Source organism: Hirundo rustica, chromosome 6 (assembly GCF_015227805.2).
Source record: "Hirundo rustica isolate bHirRus1 chromosome 6, bHirRus1.pri.v3, whole genome shotgun sequence".
Taxonomy (NCBI): Eukaryota; Metazoa; Chordata; class Aves; order Passeriformes; family Hirundinidae; genus Hirundo; species Hirundo rustica.
Genome location: NC_053455.1, coordinates 32,693,444 through 32,713,542, shown reverse-complemented (window position 1 = coordinate 32,713,542; position 20,099 = coordinate 32,693,444). Strand labels below are relative to the sequence as shown.

The 20,099-nt window shown below is 42.9% G+C and overlaps 2 protein-coding genes across 2 annotated transcripts in view; one reads left to right on the top strand and one right to left on the bottom strand.

Annotated features, from left to right (window-relative positions):
• The window catches only part of GPR176 (G protein-coupled receptor 176), a 33,951-nt gene extending 20,412 nt beyond the window's left edge, over window positions 1–13,539 (bottom strand). The window contains exon 1 of the mRNA XM_040067486.2: window positions 12,608–13,539. Coding sequence (XP_039923420.1) covers window positions 12,608–12,836 — 229 coding nt within the window. The 5' untranslated portion in view covers window positions 12,837–13,539. The remainder of the gene's footprint in view (window positions 1–12,607) is intronic.
• A 3,681-nt stretch (window positions 13,540–17,220) lies between these two features.
• Window positions 17,221–20,099, top strand: part of EIF2AK4 (eukaryotic translation initiation factor 2 alpha kinase 4) — a 39,197-nt gene continuing 36,318 nt past the window's right edge. Inside the window, exons 1-2 of the mRNA XM_040068780.2 lie at window positions 17,221–17,398; window positions 18,977–19,092. Coding sequence (XP_039924714.1) covers window positions 17,246–17,398; window positions 18,977–19,092 — 269 coding nt within the window. The 5' untranslated portion in view covers window positions 17,221–17,245. The remainder of the gene's footprint in view (window positions 17,399–18,976; window positions 19,093–20,099) is intronic.

Below are 20,099 nucleotides of genomic sequence, written 5' to 3'. Positions count from 1 at the left end.
TTATTTACTAGGCCAAGAGAGGTTTAGTTCTAATCATGTTAACTAAATTAAGGATAAGACGCTGAAAATAAACTAACTTGATTAAAGGCAACCTCTTTCTGCACAGGCAAAGTTGAAAGTTTATAAATTTACAGCTTTTACCATGTTTTCTAAGGAACAAAATTTCAGTTATCATAAAAAACATATATAAAATGCAGAAAGATATTTTAACAGTTCCAGAACAGCAGACCAAGAGGCACCCCAAACTTTGCTAATCTGTTTCAACGAAAAAACATTACAAAATGAGCCCTCTCATACCTGCAACACGCCACGAAGATCTGATTTAGCAATAAACAGCCATGAGGAGTCTGAATGCTTATTTCTTACACACAAATCTCATTTGTGACTTCACACTTTTGAATGCAAAGGATGATAAGCACTTGAGCGTATTTCCACTCTATTTTGAGTCCACACAGATGGGACAGAGCAGTTCTAGAGCAGTCACTGATGCAGACTGGCACTGAGCTTCCTGACAAGTACTCCTTTGTGCAAGGAAAACCAAAGCACGCTCCCCAATAACTACCTAACATGCTACTAGTCTGAGACTCTATTAAATGCTGCTGTCACAGTAGTTACCATGCCAAAAACAATAACTCTCAAAAAAAAAAAAAAAAAACCAACCCCACACCACAACAATCTCTGAATCTCTGATTGCACTCAGTAGGTTTAGCAGCAAAACAGTCAAAAGGCTACAGGAAAAACAACGTGTAAGAAAACTCTTTGATCTGCCTGCTGTCTTCTCCAAAGACCAAGGTAATTTTGTGCACCTCACTTTCGTATCTACAGTCAGATTTCAGTCTCTATTCCAGTTCTTTACAGGCTTTGAAACCAAGTTTTAAAAAGCACAGAATTGGGGTTTTTTTATTGCATGCTCCTGCAATGATCTCAGTTTATAACCCATCTTAGGGAACTCCTAAGCAGCAGTAAATTGTTTGAAAGACTTTTCATGTCATGGCAGAATTATTCCACACAGTGGTAGTACCTGATTAATCAGAATAACTGAAAGCACTCAACAACCAGCAGGGATTTTCTAATTAAGACTCTTCCAGTGCAGTTAATAATTTTTCAAATAAAAACTTATTATAAAAATAACCTGACTGAAACATAATAGAAGTGTGTAGGAGGGAGAGGGGGGAATGTGGGTGGGGGGAGGGGGGGCGTTTCTAAACTCAAAGTATATGACTATTTTATTTCTACTGTTTCCAAAGGTACAACCTGGCCATTGTCTACATAAGAGACCACAAATAGGAGGAGTATTGAGATAAGATCACAGTATTCCTAAGAAGCCATGGTACCGTGGTACCTTGGAAATCACTATGGCCCAATTTCGCAAAAGCAGAAAATGATTCCTTGGGTGACATCCCAAACCTGATACTCAGCAGGCAGTAACCATCCATCTGTATGGCTTCTCAGCACAGACAGCAAAATTCACCCATAATTTTGAACTATTTCAGCTGTATGAATCTCTACGCACATGACAACCATCGCTCCTTCTGCTACCTTCATATATTCTAGCCTCTTTTCTCTTTCCTTTGCTGTCCGGACTTTCGCATCTCTTTTATTCTACTGACTGTGCTTTAAAAAACAAATAAAACAAAAGGATATCTTTGCTGTTCTGTTACAGAGGCTTGTTACAGTCAGAAAAAAATTTAGTGTGGTGGCAATTTATTCTTTTTTTCAAATTAAACTGCAGACATAGAATACTGAATACTTAATAGAATACTTAGCCAAATCTCACATGAACACTAGAGAACTGCAGTGGATGAAAATAAGGATAACAGGTAACAATTTTTATAAGTGAAGTAAAAGAACATTCTGTAAAACACTTTTTTGAGTTCTGCAGCTTTTTCTGTAAGTATAATTGTAATTCTGCTGACCTGTACATGATGTTCCTTGCAATGTCCTCATTTTCTATGAATGCATCAATGTTTGTGTCGAGTAGACAAAATAAGCCTCTTTTAAAATATGGGCTCAAAAAAAACATGGACATGTCAGAGAAGAGTGTATGTGGCAACATCCCCCTATGATTAGCATCATATACAGTGTTACTGTACACATATAGGTAGTTCCTCAGACTTAAGCAAGATGGAGACACAACGTATCAATAAAAAAAAAAAAAAGGATGGATGCTGCGTCCAGCCATCACAGGGTATCTGTGCACGCCATACAAAACAACGGCCTCTCCCTTTATTCAAATAAAGTAAAAGGACTCCTCTGTCTCCTTTTTGGACATAAACCTCTGGTGTTCATGGATTATCTCTCATGCTTATCGCTCAGTGGAGGGAGTACATGTAGCAAACAAAGGGCAACCTAACAGGGCAGGTGGCAGAGCTGTTTTGCCCAGGAAAGACAGGAGCAGGGAAAGGCCAAGCAAGACTGGAGTTTGGGACTGGCCTGCTTCCTTTGGTGCCCATGTGCTTTGGGTAAGTGGGAGTTCGGGGAGGCTACTCCGAGTGTTTGCCAAGCAACTACATCTTACTTCACTGCTAAGCACCTTATGAGAGGAACGAAATTTGTCTTTACAAACAAGCCCTGAGTCTGCTAGTAGATAAAACTAGCATTGAGAGATAAGAGAAACAATGGGAAGGATTCTACTGATTGATGAATGGAAAAGAAGATACTTGCCTTTACAAACAAACCATAAGTTTGTTTGTAAATGAAATTGAATATTGAAAGATGAAAGCAACAATGGGGAAAACCCATAAATCCCATAAAATTAAAAATTGGGGGGCGTTATACATTAAAAGGGGACTCTTAGGTCTTAGGCATTTTGGGAAGTCTGTACCTCTCAAGTACCACAGCCAATGGGGAAAGAGACAGGGAAATGCAGCTGGGAAATTAGGATAAAAACGAGGCTGCGTCCTCCGAAAAACTGAGAGACCCCAGGGGAAATGCCCCATGGCCTCTCCCTTTATTCGAATAAAGTAAAAGGACTCCTCTGTCTCCTTTTTGGACATAAACCTCTGGTGTTCATGGATTAATTTTCCTAACACTTACAAAGGCACCATCCTAGAGTACAGTAGGGGGACAGCAATCTTAGTCACTGAAGCAAAAGACAAGCTAAACTAATAAAACTTTAAAAACTGACACGTTAAGCTCAATGTGCCAGCCAAATTCCGGAAAGAAACAATGCTACTGGCCTGAGCACAACATATGTGATTACCTGCTCAGGGGCAGAGAAGTTCCTAATTCAGACTGGCACAATCCAAATGGGTTGTAGCTAATACTCCTCTGAAAAGGAAATGGGAAATAAACAGCCTAATATGACAAATGGAAAAGGCAAATCAGACCACTCTTTTTGCTCTAGATACTCCTAAAAATTACAGGTAATAAAATGAAACAAACAAACAAACAAAAACAACAACAACAACCAAAAAAAACGCCACCCCACCTCAGTGTTTTCCACTTGTTCCAATTAAGTCAGGAAACAACAGAAGAAAATGTATTTTAGTCCCTTCTATGACTGACTTTTTTTGTTTGTTCTTTGGTATCAAAGAAATTATCTAGTTGTGCCACATAAAATATAGGTACAACAGAAAGTTAAGACCTGCTGGAGTCTGGAAACATGCCAAGTGACACAAGATTTGTGGACAAAGATACAACAGGTTACATGAGAAGCAAGATCATTTTGTATTGTATCAGTCTTCTGGAAGAAACTAATGAATTTTTGTATGGAATTGCTTTGACAGACAAGAAAATAAGTCAAAGGTGGTAGAAAAAAGCAGACTAAAAATAGCCTCTGTCTCCCAAACAGCTACAGGGTCTTTTCCCCTCCCAAGAGAACTGGCAGAACAGAAGGACTGTATTTGCTAGGATGCCAGACTATTCATGATGGAATGTCAATTACAGCACTGAATGTCATAACTAATAAACCATTTTAAAAGGCAGCAGTCCACAGCAATCTCCCAGCAATCGCCAATGACAGCAAGACCACGAGCAGAGAATAAAACAATTAGACCTCTCCCTGCCATCACCATTTCAGCTTCACTACTGCTTTCGTTACTACCATAATTGCCATTTGCATTGCTTGGCTAAACTCGTGCTTTACCATGACAGGTTACACAATTTCTTATTCAGCCAGCCTTCCAGTCCAGGATATTTTCCTTACTGCAATGTTTCTATGGAAGCTGGCTGACTACAAGGCACCAGTTCTTCTCCCTGCTTCCAGCTGCTAAATCTAATTTAAAGATGCTAAAAATAAAAAAGGCTTACATGTAACAGTCCCGTTCAGAAAACAAGAGGCTGTATTTCCTGCAGGGAGAGCATTTAATCAGCAGTGAGATGAAGGAAGGTACAATACAGTAATTGTTTCACTAGTATTTCTGCCATTTTCTGCTGTTTACAAACTTTCTAGCAGTACCTACCCTACTATCAAAACATTTTGACAATTCTTTCCTCGTTGGATATTGAGACAGCAAGTATAGGAAACATAACATGGAGAAATCCCAAGTCTTTGTGCACCCAGTTTTTTGCCCCATTGACCACCCATACTGGACATTATGACTATTTACCGTAATTTACAAATTCTGGGATGGGCTGGTTGGGTGCAGGGATCAAATACAAGTACAACAGGAAAACAAAACATTACTTCAGTAATATGGAAATTTTTCCTTAAATATATATGTGATGCATATAAAATCCATGGGTTTTTTCTCAACAAAGCACTTCACATTGATATTCCCACTCATATACATCTCCTATATGATTGCACAGCCTCAACTTCACTAAACAGCAAAAAGAAGTTTTTTGTAGCCTATCAGGAAATATGAGTACAGGCTCACCTCTATGAAGATGAAGGAGAAGAGAGACAGCAAGCATGGGAACCTCGAAATCCTACTGAGAGAAAGAATTCCCTGCCCCAAACCCTCCCCAGAAAATGAGATCATATGCCAAAGTAGATAACATGGATTTTATTTAATGGTCAATGTGAGGTAGAAAGAAATAGAAAAGTGAGAAGAGGCAGTGGAGGGATCAGGTAGAAAGCAATCACCAGCTATGGATCCACTGATATTCTCTTGGTCCTTCTTCGCCCTGGGCTTCTCAGTGGTGGGGGTCCCAAGGTCATTAAAAACTTTTCACTATTTATACATCCTAGAAGCAAAGGAATTAATGCTCATCGACTACACAGTTCTCTTATTCTGTTGGCTAAATTATTTCCTCACCTCTAAGGCTAAAAGGTCCACATGCTCATTCCTTCTCTTCTTTTGAGCTGGTGGGCTGTGAGTCGGTGGTTGCAAACTGCCTCTGCCAGAATTACCTTTTAGGGAATCCGAGCTGATTTCAGCACAGCTGCCAAGTTGGCTTTCCTCATGGCTTGTAAATCCGGCACAATTTGTGTTCATTACCAATGATATTCTTCTCCCTGAGCTTTCTTAACATGCCCCAAGGTCTAAGGTAACACCTGGAAAATAGTATTCCTTCCATCTTATCTCAAGTTCCCACTGTGGTGGCTTATCTAACAGCCCAAGCTCCAGGTATCCAGCCATGGTGGTCTGGGCAGGAACAAGTTCAGGACCAGAGAGAAAATGAGATAAAAGGCATCTATAAATTGGCATTCGGTTCATACACTGGTCTGGCCACACCCTGCACCTGATCAGCACAGCCTGTCCCACCTTCCTATTAAACTCCATTTCCAACTCTTCTCATGGGTGAGGGGCTCTCTCCTCCGTGGACCTGGGAGCACACAGAAATCCAAGTGCAGTAACTGGGGAAAGACCATGGGACATCAGGGCTTATGCATCAGGACGGCTGGCAATGCCTGAAGAGACAGAGAGTGAGCATTTGTGTGGGTGTGTGTCAGTGTGTGATCACGACTGAACACCAAGCCAGCAAGCAGAAGATGCTCAGGAGGCAAGTGTTGGTGGGGCCATAGGTGTGGTCCAGGTAACCACAGGGGACAAGAGGGCCCTGAAAGTTGGAGAGAGCCATCTACATCTGTGTCTGTGTGTGAGGCAGCTGGGAGACAAGAGGATCCCAGGCCAGCTACTGGTTAGACTGGGAGTCTAGGACCAGCTGCTATATGGTCCTAATCTAATCCATCACAGAGTGATTCATATTGGCTTATATATCTGTATACTTATATATTTTATACTAATGGGCTTTCATCCTGAGCAGCCAGAGAGGGGAACAGGATGAGGCCCTTGATACTCCTTCTGTCTGCCTGAATGCTGCATTTTCTTTCTGTGTCAGTCTGTGTGGCTGCTCATGGATAATCAGTATAGATGTATTGTGTGCACGTGTGCCTCTTGGGAATGCATGCTCAGCCGTGCTATTGCTCATTCTGAGGACAGGAGCTGCAGCAGGAACACCTCTACCGGTCTACAGGATTCAGCAGCACTGCCAGCACCTTTTGTGGAGATGTATACAATTTCCTATATCTTGAAAAATGTTCCTAAGTGGCAAACTTACTTTTTCCAACATCACACAAAGAGGAAATTAATTAAAGATCAACAGAATAGAATAAAAACCTTCATTTAAGAGCTCATGACGCCTGCCTAATAGCAAGCCATGAAATGAAATGAATAAAGAAATGAAATCTGTAACAGAACTAACAGTATTTTAAATTCTTGCTAAGTGCGTGGGTTCATTCATGCCTGAAACACTAACTTACTGCCCACACCAACAATACAAATTCTTGTATGTAGATTTTCACTAAAGTTCAAAACAGTCTGTGATACACACCAGCAGGCATTTCAGCAGCTGTAACTCACAATAAAAAGCAAAACATGACATGCAGTCACCTACTTAAAGAGCTGTGGTTCATAGCTCTCATTAAAGTGTTCACATGGGGAGTACAGACAGTAAAATAACTGGTATGAATCAGTTTCTCCCTGAATAGTAGCAGTCTACAAACTTCCTCATGAGGGGAGGCAGAGAGAGAGGCAGGCACTGATCTCTTCTCTGTGATCACCAGTGACAGGATCTGAGGGAATGACCTGAAGCTGTGTCTGGGAAGGTGTAGGTTGGATATCAAGAAAAGGTTCTTCACCCAGAAGGTGGCTGGGCACTGGAACAGGCTCCCCAGGGAAGTGGACACAGCAGCAGAGTTCAAGAAGCATTTGGACAATACTCTCGGGCACATGGTGTAATTCTTGGGGCTGTCATGTGTAGGACCAGGAGTCAGACTCAATGATCCTTGTGGGTCTCTTCCAAGTCAGGATATTCTGTGATTCTAGGATAAATAGGGATCGGTTCAACATCCCTGACACACATCATCTTTAGAGACATTGGTTAACATCCCCAACATATGTCTGAGGAACTCTTCATCACACAGTGTGCTATCCCCACAGTATCAGGCACGTGCATTTCAGGTATAAATCACTGCATCTCACATTTCCAGGCTAAGTAAAGGGCTGTTTTCCCAAAGCCTCTCTTTTAACAGGCAGCAGCAGTGCTACCTGAAGGGCCCCTCAGCCAAAGCCAGACAAGGCGCGTCTGCTGAAGCTCGGGGGAGACGAGAGGTCTCCATGGCAACAGGGGCCCCAGCACTCTCACAACCCCTCTTCTTCATCTTTTCCTCAAACTCAATTTTTCTTCCAAAGAGAATTGCCTAGTAGTTCAACAGAACACACATAAAAAAACCAAAGCATAACATCTGTTCCAGGCAGGCTTTACCAAGGTGCATCCTGAACTGAGCTTAACTGCTGCACAGTCCATGACTCCTGAGGCTTAGAACCACCCATACAAAACCACAGGCAAAAATTATTACTACAGTGGTATGATACTGCAATATCTTATTGCTATGCAGTTATTATTACATGGAACCATCACTCATATCATCATCTGCCTGACACTTCCTTTTGGACTTGATTTTCAGTCACCTTTTGCTTTGGCAAACTTTATTTCAGCTAATCAGCCACTAAAGTAATCTATGCAAAGTGCCTGGTTTAGAAGATTTCATCTAAGACACTCCTTATAAGTGTGATACCAGTGAAACAAAACATTATCATTCCCATCCCCAAACCTTTTTCTTTCTTCCCCTCAGATGACTCTATCTTTTCTGTGGGCACGGCTACAAATTTAGGCTGGAGCTCTTGCAGACATGACCCTCATTCTTTAAAAATTCTTTCAGTCTAGCCTTGAGTCATATATCTGCGATTTCCTGCTCCACTCTTTACAGAAGATGCCTATGGCAAGCTTTACTGGTAGTTATTCAAAGATAGATATTTATTCCTTATGCTAACATACATTTGCCTTTGCATTTTACCTAGGCTGCCTTACTTCAGGTTCGTACCCCATAAGGGACCTATCCCTTTAAAAATTACTTGCTGCAACAATACCATTTTACATCTCTGCACAGACATCAAGACAAGATCAGTTTCAGGGGCAGAGACTGGGAAATCCTCATGAAAAGGGACAAGCCTGTCCTGCAGGACACTGGGAAGGCAGCAGGGGTTCACTTTGCACCGTGATGTTGAACACCTCTTTTAAAGCACATCATTTTTTCCTTCAAAGCGTGGCTAGAAACCAGAAGATAACCAGTCTAACCCATGGCTTTCCAAAAAGTGCTAAAACCACTGAAACAGAGTTAAAACTTCAGCAGAGCATCCTCAGCCTTTCCAGTTAAATTTCCCTCTGTACAGGACAGATTTAGGAAGACAAAAGAGCAAGTTAACATAGAGCCTAGCTCCCCAAACCTCAAATAAGGCACTGATCTAAAAGGTCTCTAAAAGTTTCCTGGATTTGGGATTATGTGGGATACAGTTAGTAAAAAATGCATATAAAGTAAGATGCATATTCAATCTGGGGAGTAGACATTAGGACATATCTTTCTCATTACAATTTGCATCAATTTTGTGCATGTGGATTTTTTTTTCCTTAACAACTGACAATAATTCTTTTTTTAAAGAAGAAATTCAGTTTTATCTAACATGAAAATTGTGAACATACTCAAATAGCCACAGGAACAAATGCTGATTCTCAGACCTTGGAAATACGAAAAGAACAGAAACCACAAACCAGGAAAAGGGGACATTTTATCCATAGATAAATGGAAGAATAAACTGTGAGGGTGGTGAGACACTGGAGCAGGTTGCCCAGGGAAGTTGTGGATGCCCCATCTGTGGAAGTGTTCAGGGCCAAGCGGGATGGGGCACTGAGCAGCCTGGTCTGGTGAAAGGTGTCCCTGCCCATGGCACAGGTGTTGGAACAAGATGATCTTTAAGGTCCCTTCCAACCCAAATGCTTCTGTAATTCTATCCTACAATTCCACAATGGGATATAACCTTACCTAACCATGACACGAGCGTTCAGTTACACCTGTCAGTAAAAGCACATCTCATAAGCTCCTCCATTTAACTGCTGTGACTTACATGCAGATAAGTGAACTGCAGGAAAGCCCATGTTCAGAGTGAGAGAGCCTACATCATCTGCCTCAAAACTACGATTTCTGGTCTTCCTTTCCCTTCTCCTGAGAAGGTGCTATTATGCAGCGCATTTCACCCATCAGCTTTATCTGCCTTTCAGACTAAGCCCACTGTGCATACTGGTTCCAAGAGCTCTTTGGAGACCCTCTTCATTTCCAAGATCTCATCCCACTGCTCGCACTCAACTGAAAGCAGTTGCAGCCACTCTCCCCACCAAAACTCAGAAGTGATACATTCTCTTTCTTCTTTCAAAGCTGAAGTAGTAATTAGTCTCTGCACACTCATTCCTTCCAATGAAGAGGAAAATACACCTTGCAGGTCAGTATAGCTGTACTCCTGTATTCACCGCAAAACTGATCTCAAGAATCTTCTTTGATAAAAAGAAAGCTATTAAAAATTTACTCACTTGGAAAAGGAGCCCTATGTCATCCCAAGCTTAAAGAAAAAAAAAAGTTTGAACTCTTCCTCGCCTTCAGCAGGTGTAATGAAACACTCAGCACAGCAATGTTTTGTCACATCACAATGAGAACACAAGAATTTATCCTAGTGTTCCAAGTCTTCCCACAGGTCTCAAATAGAGGTCTTAAACGGGAGAAAATAAAACTATAACATGCATCTTTCCACAGCTGCCAACATTCTTCTGTGCAGCAGGTACCTAAATTAAATTCACAACACCAACTGTGATTCTTCCTTCTTGCAGGGCCTGGACCTCTCCACGCTGTATGGTCCTGCTAATGTAAGACCCCTGTAATCATTATCAAGACTGAGTCACATTGGTTTGTTCCATTTCAAGCTGAAACGCAAAAGAATTTATTTCTTTAAAAGGGTAATATTATTTTATCAACAGCAAAGTACCTTGGGCACAGACTGATGATGTGAAATGCACAAGTTGCACATCCATCCAAACCAGAAACAATTCAAACCCACACATCCTACCCCTGAGGGGAGTGCCCCCCTTCTCAGGCTTTAGGGAGAAGGATAGTCCTGTCCACCTACTGAAGGGCTGCTCCTCTGCATGGAGGAACCTGGGCCTCACTAGAACAAAGGACTGCCACTCTGCAGCTTAACTGAGGGGCTCAGCTGATGGAGAAAAGAGCTGGATGCCACTCACGCTCTAAGGACCATGGCAGAGAATAAATGATAACTTAATCAACAGCGTTTGTGCAAGCATTAAGTGTGTGGTAAATATCCAGTCATTATCCCTTGCTGATGCAGAGATATTGTCCAGCATGTGCACATGCAAAACTTCTGACACATAGGAGAGTTGAGCACACAGGCACCAAAGCCCTGAGACCTGGAGCTGTGGCTTTCTTTCCATACAATAAAGAAGAAATAGTAGAACATTAATTGGGTTCATAGGGAAAGACATTTTTGAAGACTCCAAAGTTTTCAGCTGTTATGACAGTGCATATCATAAATGCTTTAAATTAGCATTTCAAGGACGTGGGGAGACTAGAAGGAAAGGCTGTTTAAAAAAAAAAAAAAAAAGTTAAATTTGGTTTCCATCACTGTAAATGCATGAGGCCCACTGCTAACATATGTCACTGGACTAGCACGCTTTCATCATTTAAGAAATATATTTCCTCCCCTGTTTAGCTCTTTGATAGGCCTGGAAAAGTTATTGATTTGAAATTTTCACCAGCCTTCCAGCCATCCAATCAGCAAATAAACCCCTCATGACATGCTAAAATATTTTCTCGGTGTACCTCTTGAAAATCAATTGCAGGAGCACCAAACCATAACTTAAATTAGTCTTGAAAATTTTGTACCTATGGTAGTTTTTGGTTGGTTGGTTGTTTTTTAAAAACTCCTAGCTGCTGAAGGAATGATTATGTGATAATGTCTGTTTTCTTCTTCAAATAAATTTGGAGGATCCATGCTCATGAAACTAAATCTGGACATATGACTCAAATTTCTTCTCTGTAAAGTTCAAAACCCAAATAAAAAAGCATTAAAAATCTGACTTTTCTCATCCTGTCTTGTTATTTTTGGACACTGTTTGCTGGCTATTGTTTTGTGCCAGGTACTATCCAACATACAGAAAAAGAGTACCTATGATGTTAATAGCATCCTTTCCCCATGCTACGTGCTAAATGGAAAAAAAAGCAAGAACCGTGAGGATTGTCCCTACTGCACAGAGGAACAATTGATGCCAAAAGACTCAGTGATTTACAGTAACAACCAGTAAATGCATTGTTGACTGGGACTCAACAGTTCCATGGCTATTCTTACCATCTTCTTAAAAATTATTTAAGCGATATTAAATATTACCAAAAGTAGATACTAGAATTTATTACCATGACCACAAAAATGGACTTTATCATTACTCAAGATTAGGAAAATCCAAAACAAAACCTTGATAAAATGAGACAATGACCATCAGCAAATTTCTGCTGAACTCCCTTAAGAAAGCTGGATGTTTTCTTAGTCAAGGCCTGTGTGTAAAGTCTTGAATGACTGAGATAGTAGTGACATTTTACTGAAATCCAGCTTACTTATCTCCCAAACAGGGCTAACTTAACTCCCCATAAAGCTTATTTGGCCTTGTTTTGGTTTGGTTTGGTTTCTTTTCACTAAGAAATTCACGCATATTCCTAACAAAACAATTTGGTATAAGCATCTAGAAAGCAAATGTAACAGATTCGTAAAATTATATAGCAATACCTTACTACCACATATCTAATCTATTATTCCTACTGTAAGAGTAGTAAGTAGGCAAGATTGCACATGGTTATACATTTTTACAGTATAAAGTACTTCTAAATGATTTGTTTAAAATCTGCGGGACACAAATGCCAAATCACTGCAGAGTGAAACAGAAATTCAGCAAAACTTGTTTAAAACACTCCACACCCTTTTTTATGTTAAAGAGGACAGATCCCATTGCAACTGAAAATAAGCATGTCATCAACCCATTTAATTTTTGCCCGTTTAAATTCTGGCAGAAATGCTTACTAAGTAATATACACATCTAATGTATAAGTTCCAATCCGTGAGGAATACAGTTTATAGCAACAGCTTTTACACATCAAAACCTACCAGGAACTTGAAATCATACACCTGAGGACCAGAAATGCCGTAAGAAGAGTCACGAAGGCCGCCAGTGATGCCGTTTACCTTTTGGTCTGCACTCGCTGACCGCAAGGATTTAAAAAAAAAAAAAAAAAAAAAATCGACAAAGAACTCCAGCAGCTCTCACTCACCCAGCAAAGAGCCCACGAAGATGACAACCTGCACGGTGGTGGTGAAGTGCCGGTAGCTCTGCTCCTCGCCGTGCTCCTCGCTCTCCGCGGCGCCCGCCTCGCTGACATTCGCGCCCTGCCACACCATCTGCCCGGCCGAGGCGTTCCCCAGCTCCAGAGCTCTGGTGACAGCCTGGGACGGGGCATGGTCGCTTTTATTCATCAACACCCAGCTTCTGTCGTACCCCATGGCGAAGTTCCCGCCTTCCTCGGTGCCACAGAGGTTGTCCAGCCCTTGCCTTTAGTGAATGAATGGAGCCCACAGGCAAAAAGCCGCTTCTGAGGATAAAGCCCGGTCTCTGCCTCTCGGAGGCATCTTCACCACATTCCTGTGTCCCGAGAGGCAGGGCTGGCTGTTTGCTTTTCCACCTTGTAAGTCATGACAGCCAGTAAACAAAAGCAGAAAACAAGCCAAGCTTCTCCTTCCGATCAGCTGTCCCATAGTTTTTTGCTTCACACCGCCACAGATCTCCTCAGCATGTTTTATCGCAATAAGCGAGAGGGAAGGAATCACGGTCCCCAGAATCGCACCCCGCACCGCGGCTCATCTTCCCACCGCGGCCGAGGGTCGCGCTGGCACGGCCACGGGCTCACTGCACAGCAAAACCGCCCTGCAAAAGTGGGGGGCCACGAACTCTGTCCCCTCACTCCACTCTCAGCGATGGCTCTGGCTGTGCCCCACAGCCCTGAGAGAGGGAAAGCACGGCTTTCCCCGTGGCACATCTGTTCCCGCTCTCTCCTCTGCTCCTGCCCCCTCCGCCCGTGGTGAGACACGGCTCCCTCCCGTCTCCCTCCTGGCTCTGCGCGGCGCTGGACGCCGCCAGGACCCTTACACCGCGTCCAGAGAGGCCAGCCACTGCTCAGCGGCTGCCCCTGCTCTCCCGCAATTTCTCGGGGCAAATGAACCGGGGTTTGAATCGCAAGCCGGGGGGCGCTCGAACGAACCGAGGCGGCTCCGAACGATCCCTGCGCGCCCCGCACTGAGCGCGGCCGGCAGCGACACCGCGGCTCCTTTCGTGCTCCCACAGCCCGGCGCGGGCTCCGAGCCGCCGCCGCCGCGCACTGCCAAAGCCCGCGGCGATCCCGGGCCGGGCGCGGGCAGGAGGCGCTGCCCGCCGCGCTGCCCAGGGCGGGAGCGCCGCCATCACGTAACCGCGGCGCAAGGCGGCGCCGCCATTTCGCTCGGGGGCTGTGGGAGCGGGCGGGCGCGATTTGAGCCGGCGTTTTAAAACAGGTCCCTAATGCTGATGACAGACTTTCAGAAGACGGCGCTGGGTTCTAGATACGCATGTTACTTGTTAAAATAGATATTTTTCTAATTGCGTAATTTTCCAGAAAAGCTCTTCAGTGGATGTAATAAGTTCGGGCATTGATTTTACAGATGATGCGCATCCTTACGGTGTGTACACATTTGCCTTTAATTTGGAGACTTAAGCTTGTTGAAAATTAGGCCCAATAGGTATTTTCAGCCACTGGCCGCCAGTCTGGAAGTGCCCCGGGAAGAGGAGCTATCCACGTGCTCAGCCCTGGCACTGCAAGGCTTCCTCACACCCCCATGAGATGTGTTCCAGTGACATTGGCCCAGTCTCCTGCGATGTGATCCAGGACAGAGCTAGGTGCTGTGCCGTGGGTTCAAAGGCATTTGCTGACAATAGGGATAGGGTACTGGCATTGTCCCATCCCACCATGGGTCCTGGAGGCTGTTGGCCAAGCCTCTGCTTATACCTCCATGTGTTCGGCCCCAGCCATTTGCAGCCCCCTCTCATTCCTCTGGGAGCTTATTGCTCCAGCCTCTTTTCTAGAAATTCATGTCTTTGACTCACTCTGTGGCCTCAGACTCACTCACCCTCCTACCTTTTCCTCTCACCCATAACTCATTAACTTTGTCCACCCAGTCCCATTTTTCCCCACTTTCACAGGCAATAATCAGCAGCCTTCACCATGTTTTCCCCTCACCTTTCCTTTCCTGAGGCACTGAACTTCTTCTTCCTTTTGGCCTTCAGCATTCTTGTGGCTAACGTCTGTAACCAGAGTCTGACCTCAGTCCCTTCGCCTCCCAGCCACCTGCAAGGTGCTTTTCCTCACACAGCCGTCCCTTTCTTCAGTTCCTCTATCGGTATGGAACAATGACCAAGGAGCCAGGCAAGAGCTAATGCTTACTATCTACAGCCTACACTGTGTACCCTCTGCATTGTCTTTGCATAGATCTGCATAGTCAAGAAAGACTGAGTTGGCTAAAGAAAGTGGTCCTGTGGACATAGGATGGTCAGGGTTTGACTTAGGAATGGAACGGAACAGAAGTTGTACAACTAGAACTTTAAAGAACACCATGGCCAAGAAAGAAATGTCTGCCTGATTAAAAGTCATTTAAATATTAAAATGCTTATGCCTGTATATGCTAATAAGCTTAATGAAGTACATGTTACCACATAAATGACTGTATTACTTAACTCTCTTCTTAGACCATGCTATAGGTAATGTATAAGGAGGGGGATCAGATTGCGCTGTATGTAAGGAGGGTAGACCTGTCAGGAGAAAGACCCTAAAAAACCTTAGATACATTTCTCAGGCTACTCTCCTCTCCCTCTTTCCAAGTGGAGTTGCTGTCTTGGTAAGCGTCTACCTGCTATTATTATTATTACCTGTAAATACAATGTTATCATTAGAGCTCTATCACAGCTAGTGTATTTATTCTGACTTTGTATTTCTGTTGCTTCAATAAATCACATTATTTGTGAATCTGTTCATGGAAGTCCCCATTGAATACAACCAGACATGTAATGCCAATTTGGTTATAATCAGAATAAGCCCAGCTGCTCACTGCCCCTCTGATCTCTGGAGACCAGCTGGAATTTAAGAGCTTTTATTTTCTGCCAAATTTCTTACTCTTAACACTCAGAACCTTTTCCCTCCCTTCTGCATTTCACATAGGAAGACTGACTTCCCCTCATCATGCACATGAGGAAGTGAAAGCACATACTCACAACTCAACTAAATTTTATTGGCTAGAATTAAATTTTAATGTTGTACGACAGAGTTTTAAATTTTGTCTTCAATTTTAGAAGGGAAGCTTCTGTCCAGATGCAGTCTGGAACATGTTTGAGGCAGGTGGATGTTCACTGTATTCCAGTAAATCTGAGCATGTGAATACTCCCTGTAGTAATGTAATTTGGTTTAGTTCATGCAGGTTTTCACAAAGTTAGCTAGCAAAGCCACAGCACTGAAAAAAGGTGGTCTCTTCCTCCTCATCATACTTTCGCACTCCTGCTGGAGTACAAGACTTTAAAAATAAATTCTCAGAATGTTTTTATGATTTTGTTATTTTACTCTGGTTTTCTTCTTGGAAACAATGAATCATTATAGAAGTAATTAAGGGAAAAAAATAACTTGAGGCAGACATCTGGTCTAGAGCATTTAATTTTAACTGGTTAAAATTTTGCCAAGTCACAAAGTAGGGGAAAGTTGGGCAGCTTTAAAAGGCATACTGTTATCTGGCCCACCACTGCTGTACAGTCTAAGAGGGGAGAAATTTCCCTTTTGCTGGGCTGTGTGCCCCACAGCATGTGCTTGGCAAGTATAAACCCATAACTGCTGTTAAAAGAAATTTTGCTGACATTTCATAATTACTTACTGCATCACGTCTTCTAATTGGCCATTCTTGCTGTGTCTTTGTGTTGTAGAGAAGATGAATCTGTGGCCTAGATGCTTTTATTTGCAGTCTTTATCACAGGGAAACTTTTTATTTATTATATACAAATTGATAATGAGCATACCCTTCTGCACCAGAGGAAACTCCAGTGATCAGTTACAGTGCCCCAGGTCACAGCTGACTGAGCAAGAGGACGTCTCTGTTGTTGCTAGATAAACATTAAACAGCTTTGGTCATGCATTTTCCACCAAAAAGCAGAAGAGATAGAAAGACCCTGCCGCTAAAGACACATTCTAGGAATTGTGAGGAACAGAGACCAGCATCACAGCAGTGATACAATTTAACACTCGGTTTTTGTTTGATACTAACGATGTGCAACTGAAAGATAAAGTGTGAAAGGAACAAGCTTTCAATTTCAGGACAAATTGAGGGCTATAGAAACTGATCACTAGTGTATCCTGCCCCAGCTCTACATCAAATCTATTCTGAAATTCTAGTTGTTTTTTCACTCTTGTGAATCTTTCTCAAGGTCAGTTTAAAAAAATCTACAGAGTATCCAACTGTCGTTGCTGTGTATCTCTGTAATGCAGATATACCTTGAGGCGTGTCTTGAGGGAGTTCACACTGAACATTAGAAAAGGTTCTTCACCCCGAGGGTGGTTGGTCACAGCAACAGGTTCCCAGGGAAGTGGCCATCGCACCAAGCCTCCCAGAGGTTGGACAGTGCCCTTAGTCACACTGGTTTTAGGGAGTGAGGAGCAGGGGGTTGCACTCCGCGATCCTTACGGTACCCTTCCAACTCGAGGCGTTCCAGCGGGCGAACCAGCGGGTCCCGGCTCCTCCTCCCGCCGCCGCGGCGGAGGCGGTGCCGGGCCGCGCTCCGGCCCCAGTCCCAGGCCGGCAGCGCGGGCCCGCCATGGCCGCTGCGCGCCCCCGCCGGCGCCGCTGACATGGCCCGGGCCAGCGGCGGGCGGCAGCTGCCGGCGGAGCTCGCCGCCGAGCCGCCGGAGAGCTACCAGCTGCGGCAGGAGAACGAACTCCAGGTGCTGGAGTCCATTTACGGGCAGGACTTCCAGGACCTGCGGCAGAGCCAAGCCTGGAAGGTAGCGAGGGGGGGCCGCGCATAGGGCGGGGCCGGGCCGGGTCCCGGTGAGGAGCGGGCTGGACGGCGGCGGGGACGCGGCTGGCGCTGCCGCGCTGGGCCGGTCCTGGACCGCCTTGTCTGATGTGTCGCGGCTCTCGCTGCGTGCCCGTGCTCCTTCCCCCAGCCACGCAACCGGACGCCTTTGCGCTTCTCGAGATGGAAGCGCTCGCTCTATAATCAGTGCTGTGCTTATAAATTGCAGTTTAATTAATTGTCAGGCTTTTAAAAAATTGCCTCTTAATTCATTCCTTAGCCTACTAATTACATACCTGCTCAATTAATTCATCTTGCGGGTATACGGGATGATATTTACTTAGTTATTATATGCTATGGTTTTGTCACAGTGCACCTATTTCATGATAATAATTTTGCTTTCATTTTTATAGGTTTGGGGGTTTTTTTAATTACAACTCGTTAATGCTCAGGTCTGGTACTCACTACTCTCTTCCACTTGTCTTTCGTGTCCACATTAAATTGATGTTTCCTTTCCATCTGTGTCCATAATACTGGTTTCCTGTATCTGGAGATAATGGTCGCTCTGTTCTGTTCCACAAGTCCACTTTTGCTGTTGTTTCTTTTTGCATTTTGTCTTGAAATGTCTACAGTGTATTCTCTGCTTTCTTTTGTGCCAGAGACTTGAACTTAAATTTTTTTGCCGCAACTTAACGACTGTTTTATCTTCCTATGAAGTTTGGTAATTAGTAATTTGTTGGGTTTCCAGAAATGTTCACTCCATATTGAAGGTTGTATCTGACATCCTCTTCACTTGATGTGTTCTCCTCCTTGCTAGAAAGGCAAAGGGGATCATTACCATCTGTTTCTCTGTTACTTCCCTCCTTGTTTTTCATGTTACTAAGGGCTGGGTTGTTTTGTTGTTGTTTTTTGTTGTTTGTTTTTAAACCTAATTGAAAAGAAGAAGTTGGGAATGCTTAAATGGGTGTATTTTACTTCATTCTGATTTTGAGTAGGTGATTTGAACAGGGTGGGGATGGGGAAGGCAATGCTTGTTAAAATTCTGGTTTATGGCAAAACACAAAATACAGCTACAGAAAATATACTGTCTATTTGTTTGGCCGTGTAAGGTGTGCATCAGTGTGACATTATGGTCTGTTGCCATGTTGGAAAACGAAATAATGCCTGGGTTACTAATCTGAGCACCAAAGAAAAATGCTGTTTTTATAATGAATGCATTGATTTGTGATACAAATAACCTGTGTTAAGTGTATTTAATTTTTCTACTGCTATCTTATAGTAAGCAGAATACAGAAGTTTTATTGTAGAACCTCATTTTTGAATCATCTTTCTAATGTCTGTAACTACACTTATCTGAAGGAGTTGTAAAAATATCCTGGATAAAGCACAATAGTCAGTGGACCAATTCACTCCTATTGAGCAATGTCATCATATTAATGTATTTTTTTCATGTTTTGGATGGTCTGATTTGTATTCTACTATAATATAGATCAAGAGTTGAATGTTTTCATTAAAACAAAACCAAACAACCCTTATCAATCAGAAGTTTTGTTTTGCGTCTTAGGTACGACAACCTCCTGAAATTAATTTAGCTCTGCGTCCTCAGGGATTGACTGGTGCTAATGAAGTATATGCCAAAGTTGACCTGTGGGTCAAGTGTCCACATACTTACCCTGATACGTAAGTAAACATTAAAATAAAACCTTTTTTCTCCGCTTTCTTAGTAAAGTGTAAGTTGAAAAGACATGTCGTTTTATTCATCACTCTCAGTCTTGCTTTCTGCATGTCAGTATTTATTAAGCCTGGGGTACTTTACAATATACAGCTCCAAACTTTGGCACCTGAATCGGATTTAGTCTTTTGTGCAATGGGGAATAATAGGGATGAGTTTATCAGTGCAAAACTGCAGCCCCAGTTTGTAGCTTGGAGAAACATAAACACAGGTGTACCTGCCACCATCTTAGTGCCCTTGTTAAACTTCCTCAGCTCCTGACTCTTTCACCTGAGACAGACTGAATCTCCTTTTTATTTAAAGCCATCTGTTGTTCTGTTTTCTGTTGGATTAGCCATAGAGAGTTGCAGGTGAGCAGCCTACCCCTGCATTTTGTGGTGGCAAGTGATTTCTGGGTTAAGTGTTGCTCCTACTCTGTTCAGTCCTTATACCACTGATAGTCCAAAACATAACTCCCTTCAGCCCATCCATTTGTGCTGTGGCATGAGTGCTGTAGAAGGGAAATGCTATTCCTTATTAAGTGATAGCTCAGTTATACCCTATAACAAGGAGGTAACAGCTACTCTTTTTTTTTGGTTGTTTTAGTTTAAAATAACACACCTACAGACATTTTTCTTGTTTACTTTATTTTAAATATTTTTTAAATCTAGCTAGTATGTATTTATTTATTGCATTTGTTTCTTGGGGTTTGTGTCACCTGTACAGTGGTGATAAATAAATTTTAAACATCTGAATGTAGTGCTAGTAATGTTTTAAATGGCTTGTTCAGTAAGTTAGTGGTGAAGAGCTAAATTATTAGAGTCTGCAGCATTTCTTTGGTAGTTCTGCTGTTAAGTGTTACCAACAGGTCACCTGCAACCAGAAAATTTGATGATAGGGAGGATAATACATTATCTCTGTCTTTATCTTGTATATGTAATACTTATGTACTGCTTATTTGAGCATTGACTAATTG